Source organism: Aptenodytes patagonicus, chromosome W (assembly GCF_965638725.1).
Source record: "Aptenodytes patagonicus chromosome W, bAptPat1.pri.cur, whole genome shotgun sequence".
Taxonomy (NCBI): domain Eukaryota; kingdom Metazoa; phylum Chordata; class Aves; order Sphenisciformes; family Spheniscidae; genus Aptenodytes; species Aptenodytes patagonicus.
Window position 1 is genome coordinate 25,745,898 of NC_134981.1, and position 19,567 is coordinate 25,765,464.

The 19,567-nt window shown below is 39.9% G+C and overlaps 1 protein-coding gene across 2 annotated transcripts; it reads right to left on the reverse strand.

The window, feature by feature from the left end:
• Positions 1–398: 398 nt before the first annotated feature.
• Positions 399–16,704, reverse strand: LOC143171895 (arrestin domain-containing protein 3-like). 2 transcript variants are annotated; one of them, XM_076361060.1, is made up of 9 exons: positions 15,888–16,704; positions 11,698–11,779; positions 8,365–8,512; positions 7,010–7,112; positions 6,314–6,570; positions 5,739–5,901; positions 4,766–4,920; positions 4,426–4,487; positions 399–3,038 (listed from the first exon to the last, which is right to left on the reverse strand). In XM_076361060.1, exons 1-9 carry the CDS (start codon positions 16,165–16,167, stop codon positions 2,957–2,959), a joined length of 1,332 nt encoding a protein of 443 aa, XP_076217175.1. In that variant the 5' UTR covers positions 16,168–16,704; the 3' UTR covers positions 399–2,956. The 2 variants fall into 2 exon arrangements, with proteins under 2 accessions (XP_076217175.1, XP_076217176.1); XM_076361061.1 differs by lacking the exon at positions 4,426–4,487.
• Between the last annotated feature and the right edge of the window lie 2,863 nt (positions 16,705–19,567).

The window sequence follows — 19,567 nt, forward strand, 5'->3', positions numbered from 1 at the left end:
CCCTGCCTCCACCATATGTACTGGAAAATACTAGACAACTTGAACAGAGGTCACCAGTTACAATAATTTTTAAACAGTGTCCTGGAAAGACATTCATATCCTGTAAGTTATTGGTATTTTCTAAATTTAGGAGATTGTATTGTTTTGTATTTGTATTGTATTCCATCTGGAACCTAGCCCCAAGAAATCACTGATATAAACAAGAAAAAGGAACTGAAGGTGCTGAAACTTAGCTCTTATGCTAATCAGTCATGTAGCTCCAGAAATAGTTTTTTTCCCTCTATGTAGTTGATACATAGCATATTATTTCTATAGTAATTTGACCCTTATAGCTATTATTTTATACAAAGACACATATTAAATGTTTAAGTCAAACAATCTTATGGCTTACAGTTAAAGCATTTTAAAAAAAAAAGTTTATTTTCCACAAGGAAGAACAATAGGAAAAATTAAATTGTTTTCCACATAGTTTTCTTAAAACAGAGTCCATAAGGACATATTCAGCACCAAAACTAAAAAAAACAAAACAAAAAACAAAACAGCCATAGAATATAATCTATAAAGCAAACATTTAATATTGCACTTTGTTTCTCTAATGCTTGGATTTTACTTTTTTTCCCTAATTCAGATCAAGATTCTATATCAAATATTGGGCTACAACTATGAACCTGTAATGCCTCTGAGTAACTAACAAAAAAGTTTAAATGGGAAGTCTTTATTTGGTAAGGTTTTAGAATTTTTCACTCTGATCACAGCCTGTGATGCAATGTCAATTAATACAACATTGGTCAATTCTGCTTCATATAGTTTTCCATTATACTGGGATATAAGTACTTTAATGCTATGTATATATCAGCAATTGTTCCCTAGTCTGTTAAAACAACAAAAAAAGAAAAAAAGTAAAATCACCAAATGCCCTTTTATGCCAACAATCTTATCAACTTTTAAAATTGTCTGGTTGGAGAGGGTAGAAGGAAGGGACATTCACAAAACTGGCCAGCATAAGACATCACCCAATTTCCAATTCTTGCTTATCAAAGCCCAAACCTTTGAACTGAATCACTTAAAATGTGACTCATTTTAATCACCCTGTCATCATTTTTGAAACATGAAATATCTTTCATGTTCTCATAAAGGCCACTTATGGAAAAGCCTATTTTGTCATATTTATGAAGCCTTAAAAATAAGGCAGAACTTTGTAAGAATGAGCACAATGCAGAAACACCAGCTTTCCCTCTCCCCCTCCCTTATTTGCTGTTTTATTGCACAAGGATATACACAGTGGATGAGTTTTTAAGTAGTCAACATCAGACATATCTCTCTGACAATAGGGATTTTTTTTTTTTTGTTTGGTTGTTTTCTTACATGATTTCTGAAAAGGAAATTTACGTTTACAAGTCTAGCATAAAAGCACTGGTCAGATCTAATGGCTCCATCATTCTTTTCTTTTTTAGGGTACACTCAAGGGGTGAGTGTTTTTTCTACATCATTTCTCACATTCTAAATGAATGTATGTTTAAAGTTGTTGGGGTTTTTTTTTGTTTGTTTTAAAGGTCTCAGGACTAGCCCAGGAGACAATCGGAGCAATTCTCAGGAAACTAATTTGAGTATGGCTGGTAACATAGATACTCTGGCCTGGTTTTATTATAGTTTGCCTTACTATTTTTACAGTATCATAAACCCTGAAGATAATACAAAGTGCACAAACCAAGCTATTTCTTAGTTGCCATAGTTCAAACTTTCCAGTAGAAAGTATATTTCAGACTGCAAGAAGACTCATCTTTATATATATTTTTTGGTGATTAGGTAACTATGTATTATTTAAAAAAAAACAAAAAAACAAAAAACCCACAAACAAACACAAACCAACAAACCAACCTTCTCCTTCCCATCCCTACTAGTTGAGATCTCTGCCTATGAGCCCTGGACAGCATATGACTAGTCCCTTTTAAAGTTCTTTCCGCACTTTGCTGGTGTCTGCTGGTGCTTTCACTTTGTAAGTTCTGTGCATGTCCCTATTCAAAATCCCCCTCAAAGAACAAAACCAAAACATGAACACAAAAAAGAAAATAACTCAACAGTGCAACATTACAAAACAAATAGCATTCTAACAGTTTGGCAAGTGATGAGTTCACCTGAGATTAAGTGATCTTTAGGCAGTCTGTAACAAAACATTGCTTTGCAATAATAGCAGAAAGGCAACAAATTCTTAAAAGAAATCAAGAAGGTATACAATCTTGACAAAGTCTCTTATTAGTTTCCTTCTGTTATCTCTTCCCCCACCCCCACATATCTGTTGCTTGTCTACTACAGTTGGCTGCAAAACATACAGCAAGAAGGATTGGCTTGAAGGCATGTGATGTTTGTAAATAAATCCACAATAGAATCCAAGCTGAAGAGGTGATACATGATCAGCCTACTAGGACAATTCTGAGCATGTGCATATGCAGGTAAAGTCCAGGCTACGTTAAATTTAAAATGTCAGTGCATTTGTCAGTCTTCATTGCTGTGTTTTTTTTGTCAAAGCTTTCTTTTGTTCCTTGTTGTGCAGATCACAAATGACTGGGGGTGGGGGGGTGGGTTAACAACAGTCCATCATAAACGAGAAAAAGCTGTAGTGACACTGAACTGCATAACATAAGCAATAAGCATGTGCAAATTTTCAAATCATAAGAAGCAGCCATTCCTCTCTTACAACATGGTTTGAGTGTTTTGAAACACACAACTGTATGCTAGTAAGGCTGCTCCTAGTATGTGCCACTATTTAAGGGGGGGGGAGCCTCAGGTTTTCAAGCATGTGGAGCAGTCCTATGATGTGCTGTAGGTGTCAAAGCATGATCACAGGTTGTTTTCATTTATTCACCATACAGGCAAGAGCAATACCATTTCCTTTAAAAGCAAGTCTCCACTATGACACCTTGATCTTCAACACAGCAGGTGTGATTCAAAACCCAAGTCAAGTCAGCTTTTTATGGATTCCTTCAACGAGAGGGGCAAGATGGTCTCTCATCTGTGGGCTGATCTGGGTTTGGATCAATCTAACCAAAAGGGAAAAAAAAAAACCAAAAGGGAAAACAAAAAACAAAAAAACCACCACAACAACCCAGTGCATTTTAGAATCAACTGCTAGAAATAAAATAAAAAAAAAAAAAAAAAAATCAAAATTCACAAGTTTAAAGACCATTATAATGATATACGGCATTCCCAGTCCAAAGGTTATTGAAATAATTGAAAAACTTCTAGTCAGACAAAACTTTGGATAAAAATATTATTAGATACAGTGGCAGACTTTAAATTACAGGTTGATGATGGTAATTTAAGGATAAGCATGAATAACTAATATAAAACTTTAAAAATTTCTGCTTTACTAGCATAGAAGTCTTTTGAATTATCTGATATATACAAAAAAGATGACGACATCACTGGAAACGTAACTTAAGAAATATTTGATTTGAGAGTAGAGAAGTTTTGCTTGAAAAGGCAGAAAGTTATCAATTAAAAAAATCATTCTACTTTTTAAATTAAAAGTAATTAAACCTCAAGTATCCTATAGGATGTTTCAAAAAGTTCATGTGTTCTAAACCTTACCTCTTCTTCCTTTCTATAGGAGAAAGAAGGGGTACAGCCTGCTAACTTAGGTCTCAAAAACCGGATAGTAAGAATAGTTTAAGTGTACAGTGCATCTTTTAGACAACATTGCATCGGTTAACTTCATATAGCCTTTTTTGTTTAAAAAAAATATATAAAAAATTAAATGCTTCTCTCTAAATCTTAAAGTACCTAAAATGAAAAGGACTCAGGAGTTGTGCTCTAGAGTTAAGCTATAGCAGAGTTCTCAGGAAAGTGTCTAGCACACAAAAAACACCCCTCTGCCTGCTCATTAGCACAGTAGTGTTTCAAGGCTGGGGGGGGGTGGGGGGGGGGGGTGTGGGTGGGTGTGTGAAATTGTGCTACATAATGCTATTTTCCTAAAGTGGGTGAATTCAGGCAAAATTTGGCCAGAGGACACATTTTTTTCTTTTGTCCTATATCACTGCTTTTTCTTGAAAAACATAAACATGAAAAGCTTTGAAATTTGCATCTCATTCATGGTTATTCAGTGGCTACATTTTTAGTTCTGTAAAGGCCAAAAGCGTTGAAGAACTGTGTACGTCAGAAAGCTTAAGTCAGAAATGAATACCAGTATGTCACTTTTCTACATGAAGCTTCTGAAAGCCCTACATCCACAGTACTTAAACACCCATGCAGGCAAAACAGTTTAGTGGTTACTATAGTGTTAGGAAGCAGAAGTGAAAGAGTTGAAACCTTATTTTTTTATTTTTAATACACAAATTTAAAAAAATGATGTTGCTAAAATGGTAAACAGCACTTTGAAAGTTTCCAGAAAGTATTAGACTAGGGAAGAGTGCTGCCAAGGAAAATTACCTTCTAGGTCTGCAGCTCCAGGAAATATCACGATAGAGAAGCCAAGGCACCTCACAGAGGACCTTTTAAATTTAAGGTTGCAGAGTTCATGTTAAAAAAAAAAAAAAAAAAAAAGGTAACCCATGCTGTAAGACAGGCATGGAAAACTCTTGATGCAATTCATCTGCATCTTACAAACAAACAAAAATCCTCCCCAAAACCAACTTATTCCATGTTCATCATTTTAATGGTTTCTCCTAATTTTCAGAAGGAGAAACAGCTTCCTAAACTTATTCCACAAGACCAAAAAAGTCAGACACAAACAATACATGAATCATCATATTCTGACAGATATACCTACTTCTGAATATAGGGGCGGAGGCAGAAAACGGAACTCCTGGATGTATGCAAATAATGGTCCTTGAAGTGCTCTCTCAAAATCCTCAAAAGCAGCTATAGGTGCAAGGCTGGACTGTCTGTTTTCCTCTGTGACCACTTCTGCATAGCTAGGAGGCGCTGAAGAGAGAAGGTACATGCAGTTCAAGCAACAAGTTCTTATGCATGTCAAACTATATAACATGATTAATATTAAACTTTAATCACTGCAAGATTCACCAGCAGGTAGGCGACTTCTTAAAATATGTTAAACAAAAAAGGGAGACTAGACTATTTCATTTTATTCTAATATTAAGCTTATGCTCAAAAACAGACTGACCACTGTTTATTGTGGCTTAATTATCCCCTTAAAATTTAAAGCATACCAAAGATAAATTATTTCTGTACGGGTAGGAATGACAGAACATTGCAGTCCTCCAGACTCCAGAAGTCTCCAGGTCTGGGATTTGTACTTAAAAAACCCAGGATATTAGATATGTGAACACAGAAGGAAATACATAATTCTTTCTTTGGTCATAAGAGATTTCCCATAGAAAAGAATATTATCTTTTCACAAAGCCTTGGCTACTAAGGCTGGTGAGAGATCCCAGAAACTGTTATTAGGGGTTGCAATGCCTTATAACCAAGGATGCGATTGGGATACTGGAGGTAGAAGTAATGAAGTTGTGCACAGATACAATAGCATCCTGTGCTTTCATTTCTGCCACCTTCCAAGGCAGCTGGATTTCACTGCCTGTCCTAGAGAAAGGCAGGGAGGGAAGAAACTCTGTTGTTCTACATAGGACAAGCAGGTGGCAAGAAAACATCCACAACAGATTTCCTGTGGGCTTTATTATGAAAGGATGTAATTTGACTCTGTTAGCAAGATTGCAATGAATAAAGCAGACAAAAATCAAAACAGACTAGCAAATTGATTGGGATTTGTATTGTCAAGTTACCTTCTGGTCTTTCAGGTAGTGTCAGACCAAGCCAATTCATGTTCATGCTACCCTGGCTGCTCACACTTGATGTTCTGCTACCAAATGGATGTAGAGGAATGGTACCAATAACCAGTGGTAAGTTAAGGAATAAATCCATGGCTCCTGGAATATCAACATATACCTGAAGAAAAATAAAACAAGTGTATGACTGAAATGTGGGGGTTTATCAGCACTTCATAAGTATTAGTCTAAGTTGTCTTTCCATGGAAGTTTCCATGAGGAGCTTGTTTCTAATAGTCTCTTTTAGGGCCCATGCCCCTATGGAGACATGAGCTCTTCAAGTTAAGAGTCTTAACATGAGCCCTCACATGGAAATGCAGTCTACTCATGAAATGCTTGCTTAGTTGACACACAACTGTTTTAAGAACTTGCATGATTTAAACTAAATTTACTTACCAGATCTCCTGTCAGGACACTAATACCAGAAAATGTATTGCTTTCATAACTAATTATCACAAAATGCTGTGCTAGGAATTTGTATGGAATGTTGGAAGCTACTCATTCTCAAGAGTGAAACAGACCACCCAACATACCATCAGTGAATACTCCACACGGATTATACTACAGTCAAGGATTGAAGGGGAAACAGGTGGAATTTTCAACTGTTTGCCATTCCAGGTTTCTGTTTTGCCAGATGACAAGGATTCCCCACGGAGGTTGGCAACAAGCTGTTTGACTTCCTTCATTTTCCCTTTGGCATAGAATGCCTGTGTTTGGTAAATAGTTGCCTTTGGCACCACCATACGGGAAGAGCAATTCTCAATCTCAGCAAAGATCTGAATTGATTCACCTGAAACAAAACAAAACAAAAAAACCACAACACACACACACCACACCAACAGAATTTCAAGTTCTCTTTATGTTTACAGCTTAAGCAAACTGTCACATTCTGTATACTGTTATAACACACCAGATGCTGCTATCACTGCTCTACCTGGAAAAACATCCACTGATGCTAATAAAAGCAAGATCCCCATGAGCTGTTCTAAAAGGGAAAAAAAAACAAAACAAAACCCCCAAAACATACCAGTCTAATAGATGAGGTCCTTTAATAATCTGGAGATACAAGTAGTGCTGTCTTAGTTAACAGAGTATACAGAGAAGATAGCTAAATGCAGACTGAGGTGGTAAAAATATCCTTAATGTTTCATTTATATAAAAACAGTAAGTACAAACTGTAGCTTTAAAAGGGAAGGAAATCATATCCTATAATGACTAATTCTACATACCTGGGGTGTAGCCCTTTCTTTCAATTTTGGCACTTAAGGATATTGGGCCTGAGGTACAAAGCCAGCAACATAGAGTCTTTTCTTTTGTGCCTGCTTGGGGTGACTGCAAGAAGAGAAAAATATTGTCCATTAAGTTAGGAGCTCCATGAAACTCTTCAGGTATTTAAATCAACACAGGGAAAAAAAAAAAAATCATTTTCATAAGGCGCTTATTATTACTTATTTTGATAAGCAAAGCTACTTTCATAGGAAAAGTCTCAAGAAATTTAAACAGCATTATACAGATACAATGTTTGTCCTAATTCCACTGCTGTATTAGTATTGCTTTTTCTGCCATCCTTCATACTACAGCCACATTTAAAACAGTTCTCAATACTAAAAATAAATACTGTATAGCTTAAAAGGCTTTATAGACTACACATCCCAACATACTGTTGCAGAGATTTAGACTTAACTAACAGTAAGTCAGAACATCTTCGCACTTTCCATTAAGCTGTATTTCAGAAACAAAATAACTAAGCTAAACTACTGTAATCTTGACTCCTGCTATTTCCTTGGTTTCTGAATGATCCTGTTCCACCTATATTAAAAAGACTTATTTTACACAACATCAGGATTTAGGGCTTGATCCAAAGCCCATTAAAGTCAAATGAGAGACCTTTGATTTTAATGGAGTTTGTGCAAGGTCCCTTTGCAAGCCTGATTTTTCACCCATGCACACAAGAAACCTATTTCAATGGACTTCTAAATTTTTTTTTTCCTCTAGATTAAAATTTGAGGAAGGGATAAAATAAAGGAATTTTAGGCCAGACTGAAATCAAATCCTCATTGAAAGCAGTTGTGATATTAAAGTTATTTTAATAAAATGAAATTTCAGGAAAGGATTATACAGAATTGTGATAATTTCTCCCCATCAGTAGAAAACTACCCATGTGGAAATTATCAATTATGCACTGCAGTAAATTTTTTACTTTGCATTTTTAAGTTAGCAGTCCCTCACTAAAATATTAAGAGTTGCACTGTTCCTTACATAGATTATTCTTTATTTATAATCGAAGAGGAACAGTTCACCAAATTTTCTTCCTTAATGAGATTCTACAATTTAGTAGTATCAATTTAGGTTGACAAATGCATTTTATGTATTGTAAAAATCAAGCAGCGCCAAGTACAGGATAACTTAGCCATTAAAACACCAGCAGTTAGAGAGTTGCTAAACTGATATAATACTTAAAAGAAGAGCTGTAGTTAAACTAGCAAATAAATATTAGGTAAAATTACATGTTGATGTTGTTTCAGTTATTATACTTCATTATTTTTATGCCAGAAAAAGAATGAGTAATTCTGTCAGTTCTTACCAGTAATGAAGGAGTGTTGATATCTATATGTTCAAAGACCGTAAATTCCTTCTTTAATTTTACTGGTAGAAGCCAAGGCCTATGCAATTCAGCTTTCACCCAATAGCGCACACTGCCATGTCTGCCTTCAAATGAGGTAGCAAGTGGTCTGTGCAGGACAAAGGTCAAAGTTGAGTAAAATTTTTCTCTTTCCAATAACGATACAATTGATCAGATTAGGAATTAGTATGTAGAACTGTATTTTTAGTGCATCATAATAAGCATAACTTATTTGCAAAGTTTCCATATCTCAGAAAAATGTAAGATTAAAGTTGGGAGAAAATATCATCTCCAATTCATCCAACAGTAGTTTTGTAGAAGTTTTAAGAATCAATTAAAGAATTGTGCTAGAAAATGCCAGAGGAGTACACATTTCCTTTAGACTTAAGAGGCCACTTTCAAGTGTAGAATAAAGCATGCCCTTTTAAGGTCAAATTAAGACCACCAAATAAAATTAGCATTAGTACCATCCAATTATTGTTTTGGACATTGTATTCTGTAAATAATTGTGTATTATTTACTTGGCTGGTATCTCAGTGGTTTATTTTAGCAATAACTGAGTGCTTTTGTAGTTTGTTTTGCCTTAAGTACGGGAGTTAAACATTTCAATTTAGAGTTCTGAATAGAGAGAGGCTATTTTGAGCATCTCCTAATTTTACTTTACCCTGATGAGGCCATCTTAAAATATTTTTTTATATATATATTAAAAAAGATAAAGACTATTCTGCTCTGAACGCTGAAAGACAAAGGAAGTCCTTTTGGGGAGTTGGAGGGAAAGAGATGTGGAAAGGGACTCCAAACCTTTCAGCATTACCCTTTTTTCCTCCTCTCCCTCTCCCTCCCCCCCCCCCCAACATCATAAGATGAAGGACATAAGATTTTTATATTCCAGTCACATCCAGTTAACCGTAACTTGTCTTTTCCTAACGTTTTTTGCCTTTAATCTCAAAGGAAGAATTTTTATATTGCACTATGTTTGAAATGCATCATAATAAAAGATAAGTTATAGGCAAAGCTTCCCTCCCTAACTTCTATAGGCGATTATACTAGCTGAGCTAGTACTTTACTAGAATGATTCTTTCTGCTACAGGTTTGACATCTCTATTTGCACATCTGAAATGTTTACATTTTTTTTTTCCTTAATAACACAAATGAAAAGATTTTCTAATCAGTCTTCAATGTTTCATCCTGCCCCAGTATCCTTTAAGGCAAAATCAGTAAGGCCAGTCAGTGTCTTGTTTTTTTCACTATCGCTTTGTATTTGGTTGTACCGGGTCTGGCTGGGATGGAGTTAACTTTCCTCATAACAGCCCATATAGTGCTGTGCTTTGCATTTGTGGCTAGAACAGTGTTGCTAACACACCAATGTTTTAGCTATTGCTGAGCAGTGCTTGCACAGCATCAAGGCTGTCTCTCCAACACCCCATTCCCAAAGGCCAATAGGCTGGGTGTGAGCAAGAGGTTGGGAGGGGACATAGCCAGGACAGCTGACCCAAACTGACCAAAGGGATATTCCACACCATATGACGTCGTGCTCAGCAATAAAAGTTGAAGCGGGGGGAGGGGAGAAGATGGACAGGGCTGACACAGACATTCATGGTTATGGTGTTTGTCTTCTCAAGCAACCACTACGCATGCTGAGGCCCTGCTTTCCAGGAAGTGGCTGGACATCTGCCTGCCATTGGGAAGTAGGGAATGCATTCTTATTTTTGCTTTGCTTCCACGTACGGCTTTTGTTTTTCTTATTAGACTGCCTTTATCTCAACCCACAAGCTTGTCCATCTTAATTTTCTCTCCCTGTCCTGTTGATGAAGGGAAGTGAGAGAGCAACTGCATGGAAGGCTGGCAGCCAGCCAAGGTCAACCCACCACATTGGTTTTGTCTTAAATAAATTTTAGAAATATTCTATGGATACAAAATAGCAAGAAACAGTAAGGAGGCAGTGTCAAACTAGTGTTCTTCAGACCTTTTATTACCAGCCTTCATTTTTTCAGTATTATCAAAGATGGCTTCATAGTTATTCCTTCAAGTCACTTGAAAAGAACTTTAGTGTTTTAATCAATGCTTGTGCTATTTTACCGGTCATCTATTTAATCTCAAACATAATATTCCATATTCACATATACTGTTTTGTTCTTTCATATTTGAACATCCCTTCTAACTCAAGGGAATATCGGTATCATCCTTATCACTTCTTATAGAAGAGATTTTCATCTGAACCTTAAACTGACTTCTAAAAGTCTCCATATATATGGGTCTTCTTCAGTGTTCCAATAATATCTACTGTAAAGCCCTGTACTATTTGCTGAAACTGATCCGTAAAAGCATTTATCATCTACAGGTTCTGCTAAAGCCAGCCCCTCTAATAAGCAGATGGTTTATTAGCTTTAATATTAGGTGTTAGTCTAATATTCTGCCAACTTTTTTTTAACCTTAATTACTTCAGTGCTTGGCTTTTACAGTAAAAGGCTCCTCCTGCCTCCCTTCTTTCATCTATTTCCAGACTCTCTCTCTTCCTTTATGTTTAATTTTCCTGCAACTTGTGTTTTAGCTAATTTCCATGTTGGTAACTCCTCTATGTATATATCTTCCCTTCACAATGTATACATTAGACACCTCAAACTTTTTTTGTGCATATGTGGCAATTTATCTTAAGGCTTCCGCTATCACTCTTGCGTCACCTTTGCTTTCTGAGACAAGTGGGATTAGGTATGGGAATGTTTCTTGCTTCATCCACCCATCCATTTGCTTATTTCCATCCTGGCTTTTTGCATAAAGGTCAGCCTGAGTACATACATCCTATTTAAACTAGGAAAAAAAAAAAAACCCCTCTTAATTTGTTCAAATGTGGTTAAGCTTGCCACATCTGTTTCAGACTGAGCCTGAACAGTTAAGCTGTTATCTTATCACTAGTTCTGATGGCCTGCATGGCTCCAGTAAAATCTTGTTTCATTTAAGAGATACCTCAGCCGCTCTGCAGGACTCAAATGACACAAATTCCCCTCCCTTCTCCTGTGAAGGGGTAAAATACTACAAGACATAATGAGTCAATAGACCTCAGTCAAAAGAAAGTAACCAACTGGGCAACAATGAGCTCCTGTTTTGTGGAAAAACTCTTAACCAGTTTAAAAGCAACCTCTTCAGTTTAACGAGATTATGTCCTCTATTGCATGTCTGAGCACAACTTCTACTACCATTGAAAAGGTTTCCCCTCCACCCACAAGAATTTTTCTTAAGCAGGTACATATCTCAGCCTTCTCTCACACAAGCTGCGTACTGCATGTAAGTACTTACATCTGTGGAAGCTCAAAGCTGAATGCATATTCATGCCTTCCTGAATGAATGGTGTGAAGGCCTTCTTCAGAATTGTCATCATCTAGGAGGGAAAAACCCAATATGCTATTCCACCTGTGAACATTTTACACAGCATAATATATTATATAGGTTTCTTTTCCAGAATAAGAGGGATTTATACGTTCTTTACAATACAAAGAACACAAGAAAGAAACAAGTCCCAGAAATAAGTCTCTCCAGTCCATTTGTACTAACTGCTAGATGTATGGCTGCAGAATTTTTAAGGTTAGGTGAGATTCCAAGATTCACCTTACATAAAAGCAGAAGTTAACTTGTTTTAATTTATGATCTTGATTCTGAGTACTGACATAGTTGTAACTGCTGCCACTTCAAGGTTTGCCTGAAAGATCTGTAATGGAAACTGTGTTTTCCAATATGATTTTTAGTTATAACTTAAAATGAAATAGAGCTCTCTAATAGTGATTAAGTGATCTTAGTATTAAGTCTGCTACATTAATAGATTAAATTTAGTAATTCAGCTTCCTTCTATCTCCTGCCTAGCAAGCGTCCAAAAATTGATTTTTTTAAAAAGTGCACAAGCACCATCTAGAAAGTACCAAACAAATTCAGGGGCACGAAAGGTGGCAAGCTGTCCAATTAATGTTGTTTAGAGCTAATGTATCAAAAATTCAAAGTTTAGCTCGATTTTGCTTGGATAGCAAAGACCCAAGCATTTCCTAATTTCAACAAGAAAGCTGACCTTGGTTTATAGTCATGGTTCCTTGTATTGCTTTAAATGTTCCAACAAGTTTGTTGTTTGTTCTGATATAATTACCATAAAACCAGAAAAATGCTGATTCCATCAAAATAGAAAGTTATTTAGAGAAAATAATTGAGCATCTCATATACAAAAGGGTTGGGGTAATAAAAACACATATAGTGGGATTATGCAAAAGAGACTACCTATTGTTAGTAGTCTGAAACATCATGAAGGAATGTTGGTACATTTTAAGATTTTTTTTTTTTTTTTAGTTCCCATTGTCCTACAAAAATGCTGATGCTCTAATTTCTTTAGTGCACCAGAAATGCTGAAACAAACCTATGCAAAAATATAAAAACACTATTTACACAAATGCCTCCTCAGCACGTAATGTCATGAAATAAGAATCTTCAATACACTGAGAGCGCAAAACAATGTGTATAATGCTTTTTTTGTTAAAAAACTTGGAGGTTTTTGTTTGTTTGTTTTAAAAAAAAATTAAAAATAATAATCTTTTCCTTCCACATAAGTTTTTTCATGCCTTCTTCGCTTCCTTCCTGCCAGATCAGCAGTCCCATTGAGCCTGAGCAGCAGAACTGTGACAGCTCAGTACTTGTTTACCAATCACAGACTAGGCTGGAGCAGGAGAGGACTGACCTAAACAGGCGCGAGCAGATCCCCTGCCAACTACTCATATACATACAGTATACGTTACACCCCACCACATTTGCTCAGCAACTCTGCTCACAGCCTAGCCTGACTACCGCAGAGGTAAGGAGAGAGGGAGGGGCACCATCTATGCCTCACCATCCGGTCTCCTCATACCACAGGGCCATGCTGCTGGCTTGCCCCGGCCTGCCCTGCGCTATGTACAAGGTGACACCCCAATCCTGCACTTCTCTCTCAGGAGCATGTGCTGACCATTACTGAAAGGCGATTACGGGTAGTGCTAGCCGGGGGCGTGGGAGGGAAAAGACAACCGAGCGAGGGATGCAAGAGGCTGCAGGGCCATGTGTTCCAATGGCCGCTCCTGCTCGCAGCCCCTTGCTGGCCCAGTGGATGTGCGCGGCAGGAGCCTGAATGCTTCTGTCTGTCCCCAGAGATGGACTTTCCCAAGAAAGGCAGCGTGCCCTCTGAGCCGTCAAGGCCGACATTGCCAGGCAGGCCCCGTTCCCAACAAAAAGTGACCAGGGTGACAGCACTCCCCCTTAGCAGTGCAGCGCCCCCAGCGTCCTACCAAGGCCGCGATCGGATCCATAACCGGGGGGGGCCGGAAGGCAGGCAGCAAGGGAAAAAAGCAGTAACCGATGAATTGAAACACCCCACCCCCCGGTTTCCCAGCAAGGTAAACTTGTACTCCTCACTTCACAGCTAGTGCCCTCCCCCACCGTGCATACTCTGTAACTCCTCAGGGAAGCGGGGCCCGGAGCGCCCCCAACCCCGCACAGGGCTGACCTCGGGGTGGCCAGAGCCCGTTCGCCCCGCCCCCAGTACACACCAGAGTGCGGGCAGGTACACACCTGCTCCCTCAGCCTCGCTCTTCCCCCACGTCCCAGCCCCCTATAATCAGCGGCTGGCATCGCCTTAGCAACAGGCTAACAAACCCCAGCAGGCCAATGACAAGGCGGGGACAGGGCGCGGTCTTCCGGACTATGCTAGGGTACGAGGTGTTGAGTTAAACTCCTCTCCATGCGGCGGGTGTTCGCAGTCCTGCCCCTGCAGCTGAGGGACGGGCAGTGGTGTCCCGGGACAACCGCTTAAGTTTTTACGTGCCGCACATGCAGCGGTGCGCACCCTGTCTCGCTTCTGGTGTCGGAACGTGTCAGATCTGTCCCTTCCCTGCCACCTTTTGTTCCCTTTCCAGACAAAACCAAGCACCTACTATCGGGGTCAGCATTTGGATCTACAGTCCACATGCAAAGTCATTGCTGCTGCTGCTGCTTAAGCAGACAGTTAGAAGCATGGGGTCGCCCTCCTACTTGTAAGCATACATCCTGCTATGAACGACTCATGCATGTTTGCACGTTTCTGTCATCTGCAAACCAGAGGTGAACGAACTTTCACATGAGAGAATTATTTCTAAGGCGGCAGTATAAAGAACATTTGAGCTACAAAGCCACCTCATGAGTGACCCGTGCTTGCTTGCATCACGGTAACATAATTAAAATCAATAGCAACTCCACTCTGCTACAGTATTTATTTCAGAAGTGCTTAATAAGAGGCTCAATGCAATCTGTAGTCGAACTTCTTTAAAAATTGCATTTTACTGCAGAGGATCTCTGCAGTAAATATGCTGCATATTTAAAACAAAACCAAAACAACACACCAAAACACCCGACCCAAATTATGTAATCAGTTTTAACATTTTCTTGTGCTAGGAATTAAGTCATCGCCACCACCTGACGTGTGCAACCAATCTGCGGAGAGGAGGAGTACTCCCTCCCTTCTCCCCAGGACCGGTCCCAAACAGGATTGAACCGCTTCTAACAAAGGGTGGAAACTTCAGAAAAAACAAGCTTAGAGTCCCTTACACTTTCACAACGTAACTATGCGAACGATAGATTACCAAACTTAAGATCCACAGTCCCGCTCACAATGTAATACTCCATTTCCATACCCAAAATAAGGGAATTTGCAGGGCACTTTCCCTTTCTATAGGGGCTTAGCAGACCAGGTTTTCATTGAATGCAGGTTCCAGAACTCCCCAACTCAGAAGCGATGCTCCGATCGTACAACCATGAACTCTTATTTGGCCTTTCAGACAGATTTTTACATTTGGGTCCCCCATAGAGGAGTTGAATAAAAGAAATGAAAGTAATTTACAAGTATATTAGTTTAGAACAAAGGAAGAGATGGAAAATTACAGGTGGGGTGGTGATAGCATGTCAGAGTAAGCCACAGGGAATCTTTTATCTGCCAACAATGAACCAACCTTAAAAATCATCACATGTCAGTCTGAAAGTCAGACCCATATCTATTATGTGTCAAAAAGTCTAGCGTTATGTTTTAATCACGCTCATGATTCGATAGGATGCTACCAAGAAAGTAGTTTACTGCATATCTGGTTTTGATTTAACAGTTATTTTCCCCATAGAGAAACAAATCCTGCTAATATCACTAAGAAAAAAACGACATTGCATATCAAAAACCTGCAAATCCTTATGAAAAGACTCTGTTAAAAGGCAGGTAATTTTAAGAAAGTCCTGTTTGCAGGTACTTTGAAAATGCACTTCAACACGGTTTTAATATTAAGTAAGTGTTCAAATAATCAAAAATAAAACCTAAGAACGTAACCGGCATTTCCTCATCTTTAGAAGTAGTGAGCTCTATGAGACTGCATATTAAAAAGAGATAAATCAAGACGATGCAAAGATGTGTCTTTTTCTGGAAAAGTGTCTGCATGTAGTGAATGAATAAGTGAAAAGCTTACCTCTTTCGTGCCCGAGTAGAACGTCCTTATGGTTAAAATACTCTACTTCTTCAGTGTAATTTTGTGTATAGGCAGTGTTGGATCCAGCATTTCTAGATTCAGTCCAACGTACTTTTGCATGTCCTCTTGCATGAATTTTAAGAGATTTTACTCTAATTTCCCCAGTAACTTCTAAGTTGACCCTTCCTGAGACTGTGTCCCCGCTAGAATAGACGGGAATATTGCTGTCATTGAGACAGTCAAAGCTTATTATCAAACTCTTCACCTTCCCCAACACCATATTTCATAACAAAGTGTATAAAAATATACTGTAAGGAAAAAAAAAAAGTCAAGGTCTCATACAAAACGCGATCTTCGCTTTACACTGAACAATGCCTCTGCCACGCAAAGAGCCTGCCAACAAGATCAGCGTGTCCCCTACAAACGCTTCATCGAAATTACTGAGAAAACCCCAACTTTGGTGATGGCGGCGGCAACAGCCGCCCAGCGCTGCGATCTTCTTACAAAGACAGCTGCCCGCACGCTACCAGCTCACTTTAAGACCAGCTTTGTGAAAAACAACCCCCGCCGCGCATGCGCGAGTCGAGTCGTGGTGGCGGTTTCTTCCGCCGCTTGCGCGTATCTTCCCTGTCGTATGCGTTTTTCTTTTGTTGTTGCTTCAGTCTCGCGCAGAGAGCCGGAGCATTCCCTGGTGGAGCCAGGGCTCCGCTGCGAGCCCGCAGTGCGGTGTTGAGATAGGTACTGAAGAACTGAGAGGAAAAAACGTCTGCGGTGGGGGGTGTGAGGGTTCCTTGTCCGGAGGCCTTCTACGCCTCGCCTCGCCTCGTCTCGTCTCGTCTCGCCTCGCCTCGCTGCCTGGCACGGCCTGGGGGCCCTGGCTGGCTGGTTGGGAGCTGTCTCGAAAGGAGCTGGCAGCTGAAATCGGGCAGTGGGCGGTGAGCGCCGGGCCCCGGAGTCTGGCCGCGGCCGGCACGGGTTCTCCCTCTCAGCCACGGGTTGCCTGGCTAACAGCAAAAATAGCAGCGATTCTGTCAGGGAAATGCTCGGCATGTCGCTCAGTTACAGATCTCGCCCAAAGCTTTTGTTCGTGAAGCGGCTAGTCCTGAGCAGGTTGTAGGCAGGGAGCCGGGCCGAGGCCGGCAGGTGAGGGGGCACGGCTGTCTTTGCCGGCCTGGCCCTTGCCCCTCCCCCTCCCCCCCCCCAGCAGCACCCGCCGTATTCACTGAGGGGTGAGGGTACAAAAGCGAGGCATTATGCAAAAGTAAACATTTAAGCCTCTATCAAGGTGAAGTTTCCTATGTTAATCCTTTTAAATATAATTGTTCTACAGTATCTTAGTTTGGGGTCTGGTTTGTTTGCTGCTGCTGCTGTTGTTTTTTTCCCCTGTGGTGCCGTTTCTTGGATAAAGAAATTACACCATTTCTCCCATTCATGGAGTTCAGACAGGAGGGTCACAATTCCTGTCCTTCCAGTTCTGGGTTCATTGTCATCGTGTACCTCTGTCAGTGTGGATTTGCACAGAATTTAAAGTGCACAGCAGTTACCTTCTGCAGGTCTTCCAAGATCTGCGAAGTTTAAAGACCCAAATCTTGCTAACCAAGTGGCTATTCATATGGATGGTTTTGTATACGTGTTGATAAGGAAGGGGACCTTCTTACATAATTTGGATATGGCATTATGGTGTTTTCTCATTTATTTTTTTAATACAGATGGTGTATTTTGTATACTTGCTAGGTTTGCCCATTCCAGGCTTGTTGGAGATGGATAAAACATTTTGGTTTGCTGGTGTAAAACACCGCCCCACCCCCACCCCCCGCATTATATATGATCTACAGACAGTGTAGCCCTAACTTGCCTTCCTCTCTCAGTAGAATTGCTGTCTCTTGCCAAGCCATTTTTGGACACACAACTTCAGAATAACATGGCTGCTGTCATGATGTGGGATGTGTTCTAAGCATTTCATGCGAGTAGGCTATTAGGAAGATCATTTCATTTGTGAGCCAACTTGTAGTATATTAGATTTGAGCAATATGCAGACTGTTGGAATCCTGATCATATGTCATACTGGGCAGCAGACAGCTCTTTCCAGTTTCTGGATTATAGTCTGGCGGAAAATGCAGTGATATTGGATATGTTGAGAACAGCACTGATAAATCTAAGTTTCACTGCAGCAGTGGCACAGCAGCAATTCAGAGCAATTTCTGGGGCTGCAGGCATAGTTCAGACTTCTTGGATGTTTTTCTAAACACATGGAACTGAGTCCATTAAAATTTCTGGGAAATTTGGATTGCTATGCAATGCAAAAATCCACAATCTTTGAAGCTCTCTAATTTGCATATGTTGATATGCTGCTGTTCTGAGTTAATTAAAAGATATCCTGAGTGATCAGATGTACTGATTTACATGAAAGTGACCCAGTTTTCAAGACTAGTTAGTAGTATAGGGACAACTTTTATCCAAGATAAGAAGTAACAGGTCCCCTGTGTCGTCCCCCCCCCGCAACCATGTGTACCATTTGCCCTGGAGGTCACGCCCCCTCTTCTGGTCATGTGGTCTGTTGCGATTGGGTGGCAGGACCAGTTGCCCCTTCCAGTTTACCCATAAGTACGTCAGACCAGGAAGTCCCTTCCCCCTACATACACAGGGGGCCACTATTTTTTTTTTTTTTTTCAGATGCCATTTTACGGCAGGGAGCTGCCATTTTGTTAAACATCAAAACCCATGTGTTTTCATACTGCTCTGTGATTGGCCGACAGCCATTTCTTGATATCGTCATACCCACGTGTTCTCAGGCAGCCTTGTGATTGGCTGGCAGGACCAGCCACCCCTTTCTGTTTACAGAAGCATGTCAGAAAAGGAAGCCCCTTTTCACTACAGGCAGGGAGGATGCCACTTTTGACAGCATCATTCCCCGTGTGTTTTCGTACTGGTTTGTGATTGGCTGAGGGCTCGTTTTGACACTGTCATACCTACGTGTTCTCAGTTCTCCCTCTGGTTGGCTGCCTGCTTCCTTTGGACCAGGAAATGCTCAGATATAAAAATATATACTTTTATATACAATGTATACAATATATACATATATAGAAATATACATATAAAGGAGTGTACAAACATGTGTTTTATTTATGTATGCATAGTTACACTATTTTTTATGTATCCATATATGTATATGTGTATCTATATATAGGTAGATATATACATTTATAAAGATATAGCGCGATTGGCTGTTGCTGTCAGATGACCCGGACACCAGGTGTCCCTGATAGTCTGCCAGAGCCACGGCATTGCTTACGATCCTGTGTTTGCCATCAGTGATCGGGTGAGTTGCCACGTGGGCGCATTGATGCTCATCTTTCTTGCTGCCTCAGTAAAGTTTGGTTTATAATGTGTTGTCAGACTCCACTACTGTTTGGACCACACTAATTGGCATAGTTGGCAGGATGGAGTCTTTCTAACACCTGCTGGAGACTTTAGGAAAGGAGCAAGGTTGGAGCTCTCCCCGATGGGTAGAGGATTGGGTCTGAGATAATTGGATGAACCACCAGGCTATCAGGGATGAATTTGAGCAGTGGCATGAGGCCAGCCATTGCAAACAGGGTAAGGGCAAAGGTGCCTTGATCGGCCTCCTGAGTTGTGTCCTAGATGCTGCCTGGGCTTAAATTACCGGGCTGCGTAGCGCC

What these genes read in the sequence shown, in the direction of transcription:
- LOC143171895 (XM_076361060.1), bottom strand. Translation starts at nt 16,167, where the DNA reads ATGGTGTTGGGGAAGGTGAAGAGTTTGATAATAAGCTTTGACTGTCTC. An exon ending in AGCTTTGAGCTTCCACAGAT is followed by an intron (nt 8,513 to 11,697) that starts GTAAGTACTTAC and finishes TGTCCTGCACAG; the next exon opens with ACCACTTGCTACCTCATTTG. An exon ending in CTCCGCCCCTATATTCAGAA is followed by an intron (nt 4,488 to 4,765) that starts GTAGGTATATCT and finishes TAAATTTAAAAG; the next exon opens with GTCCTCTGTGAGGTGCCTTG.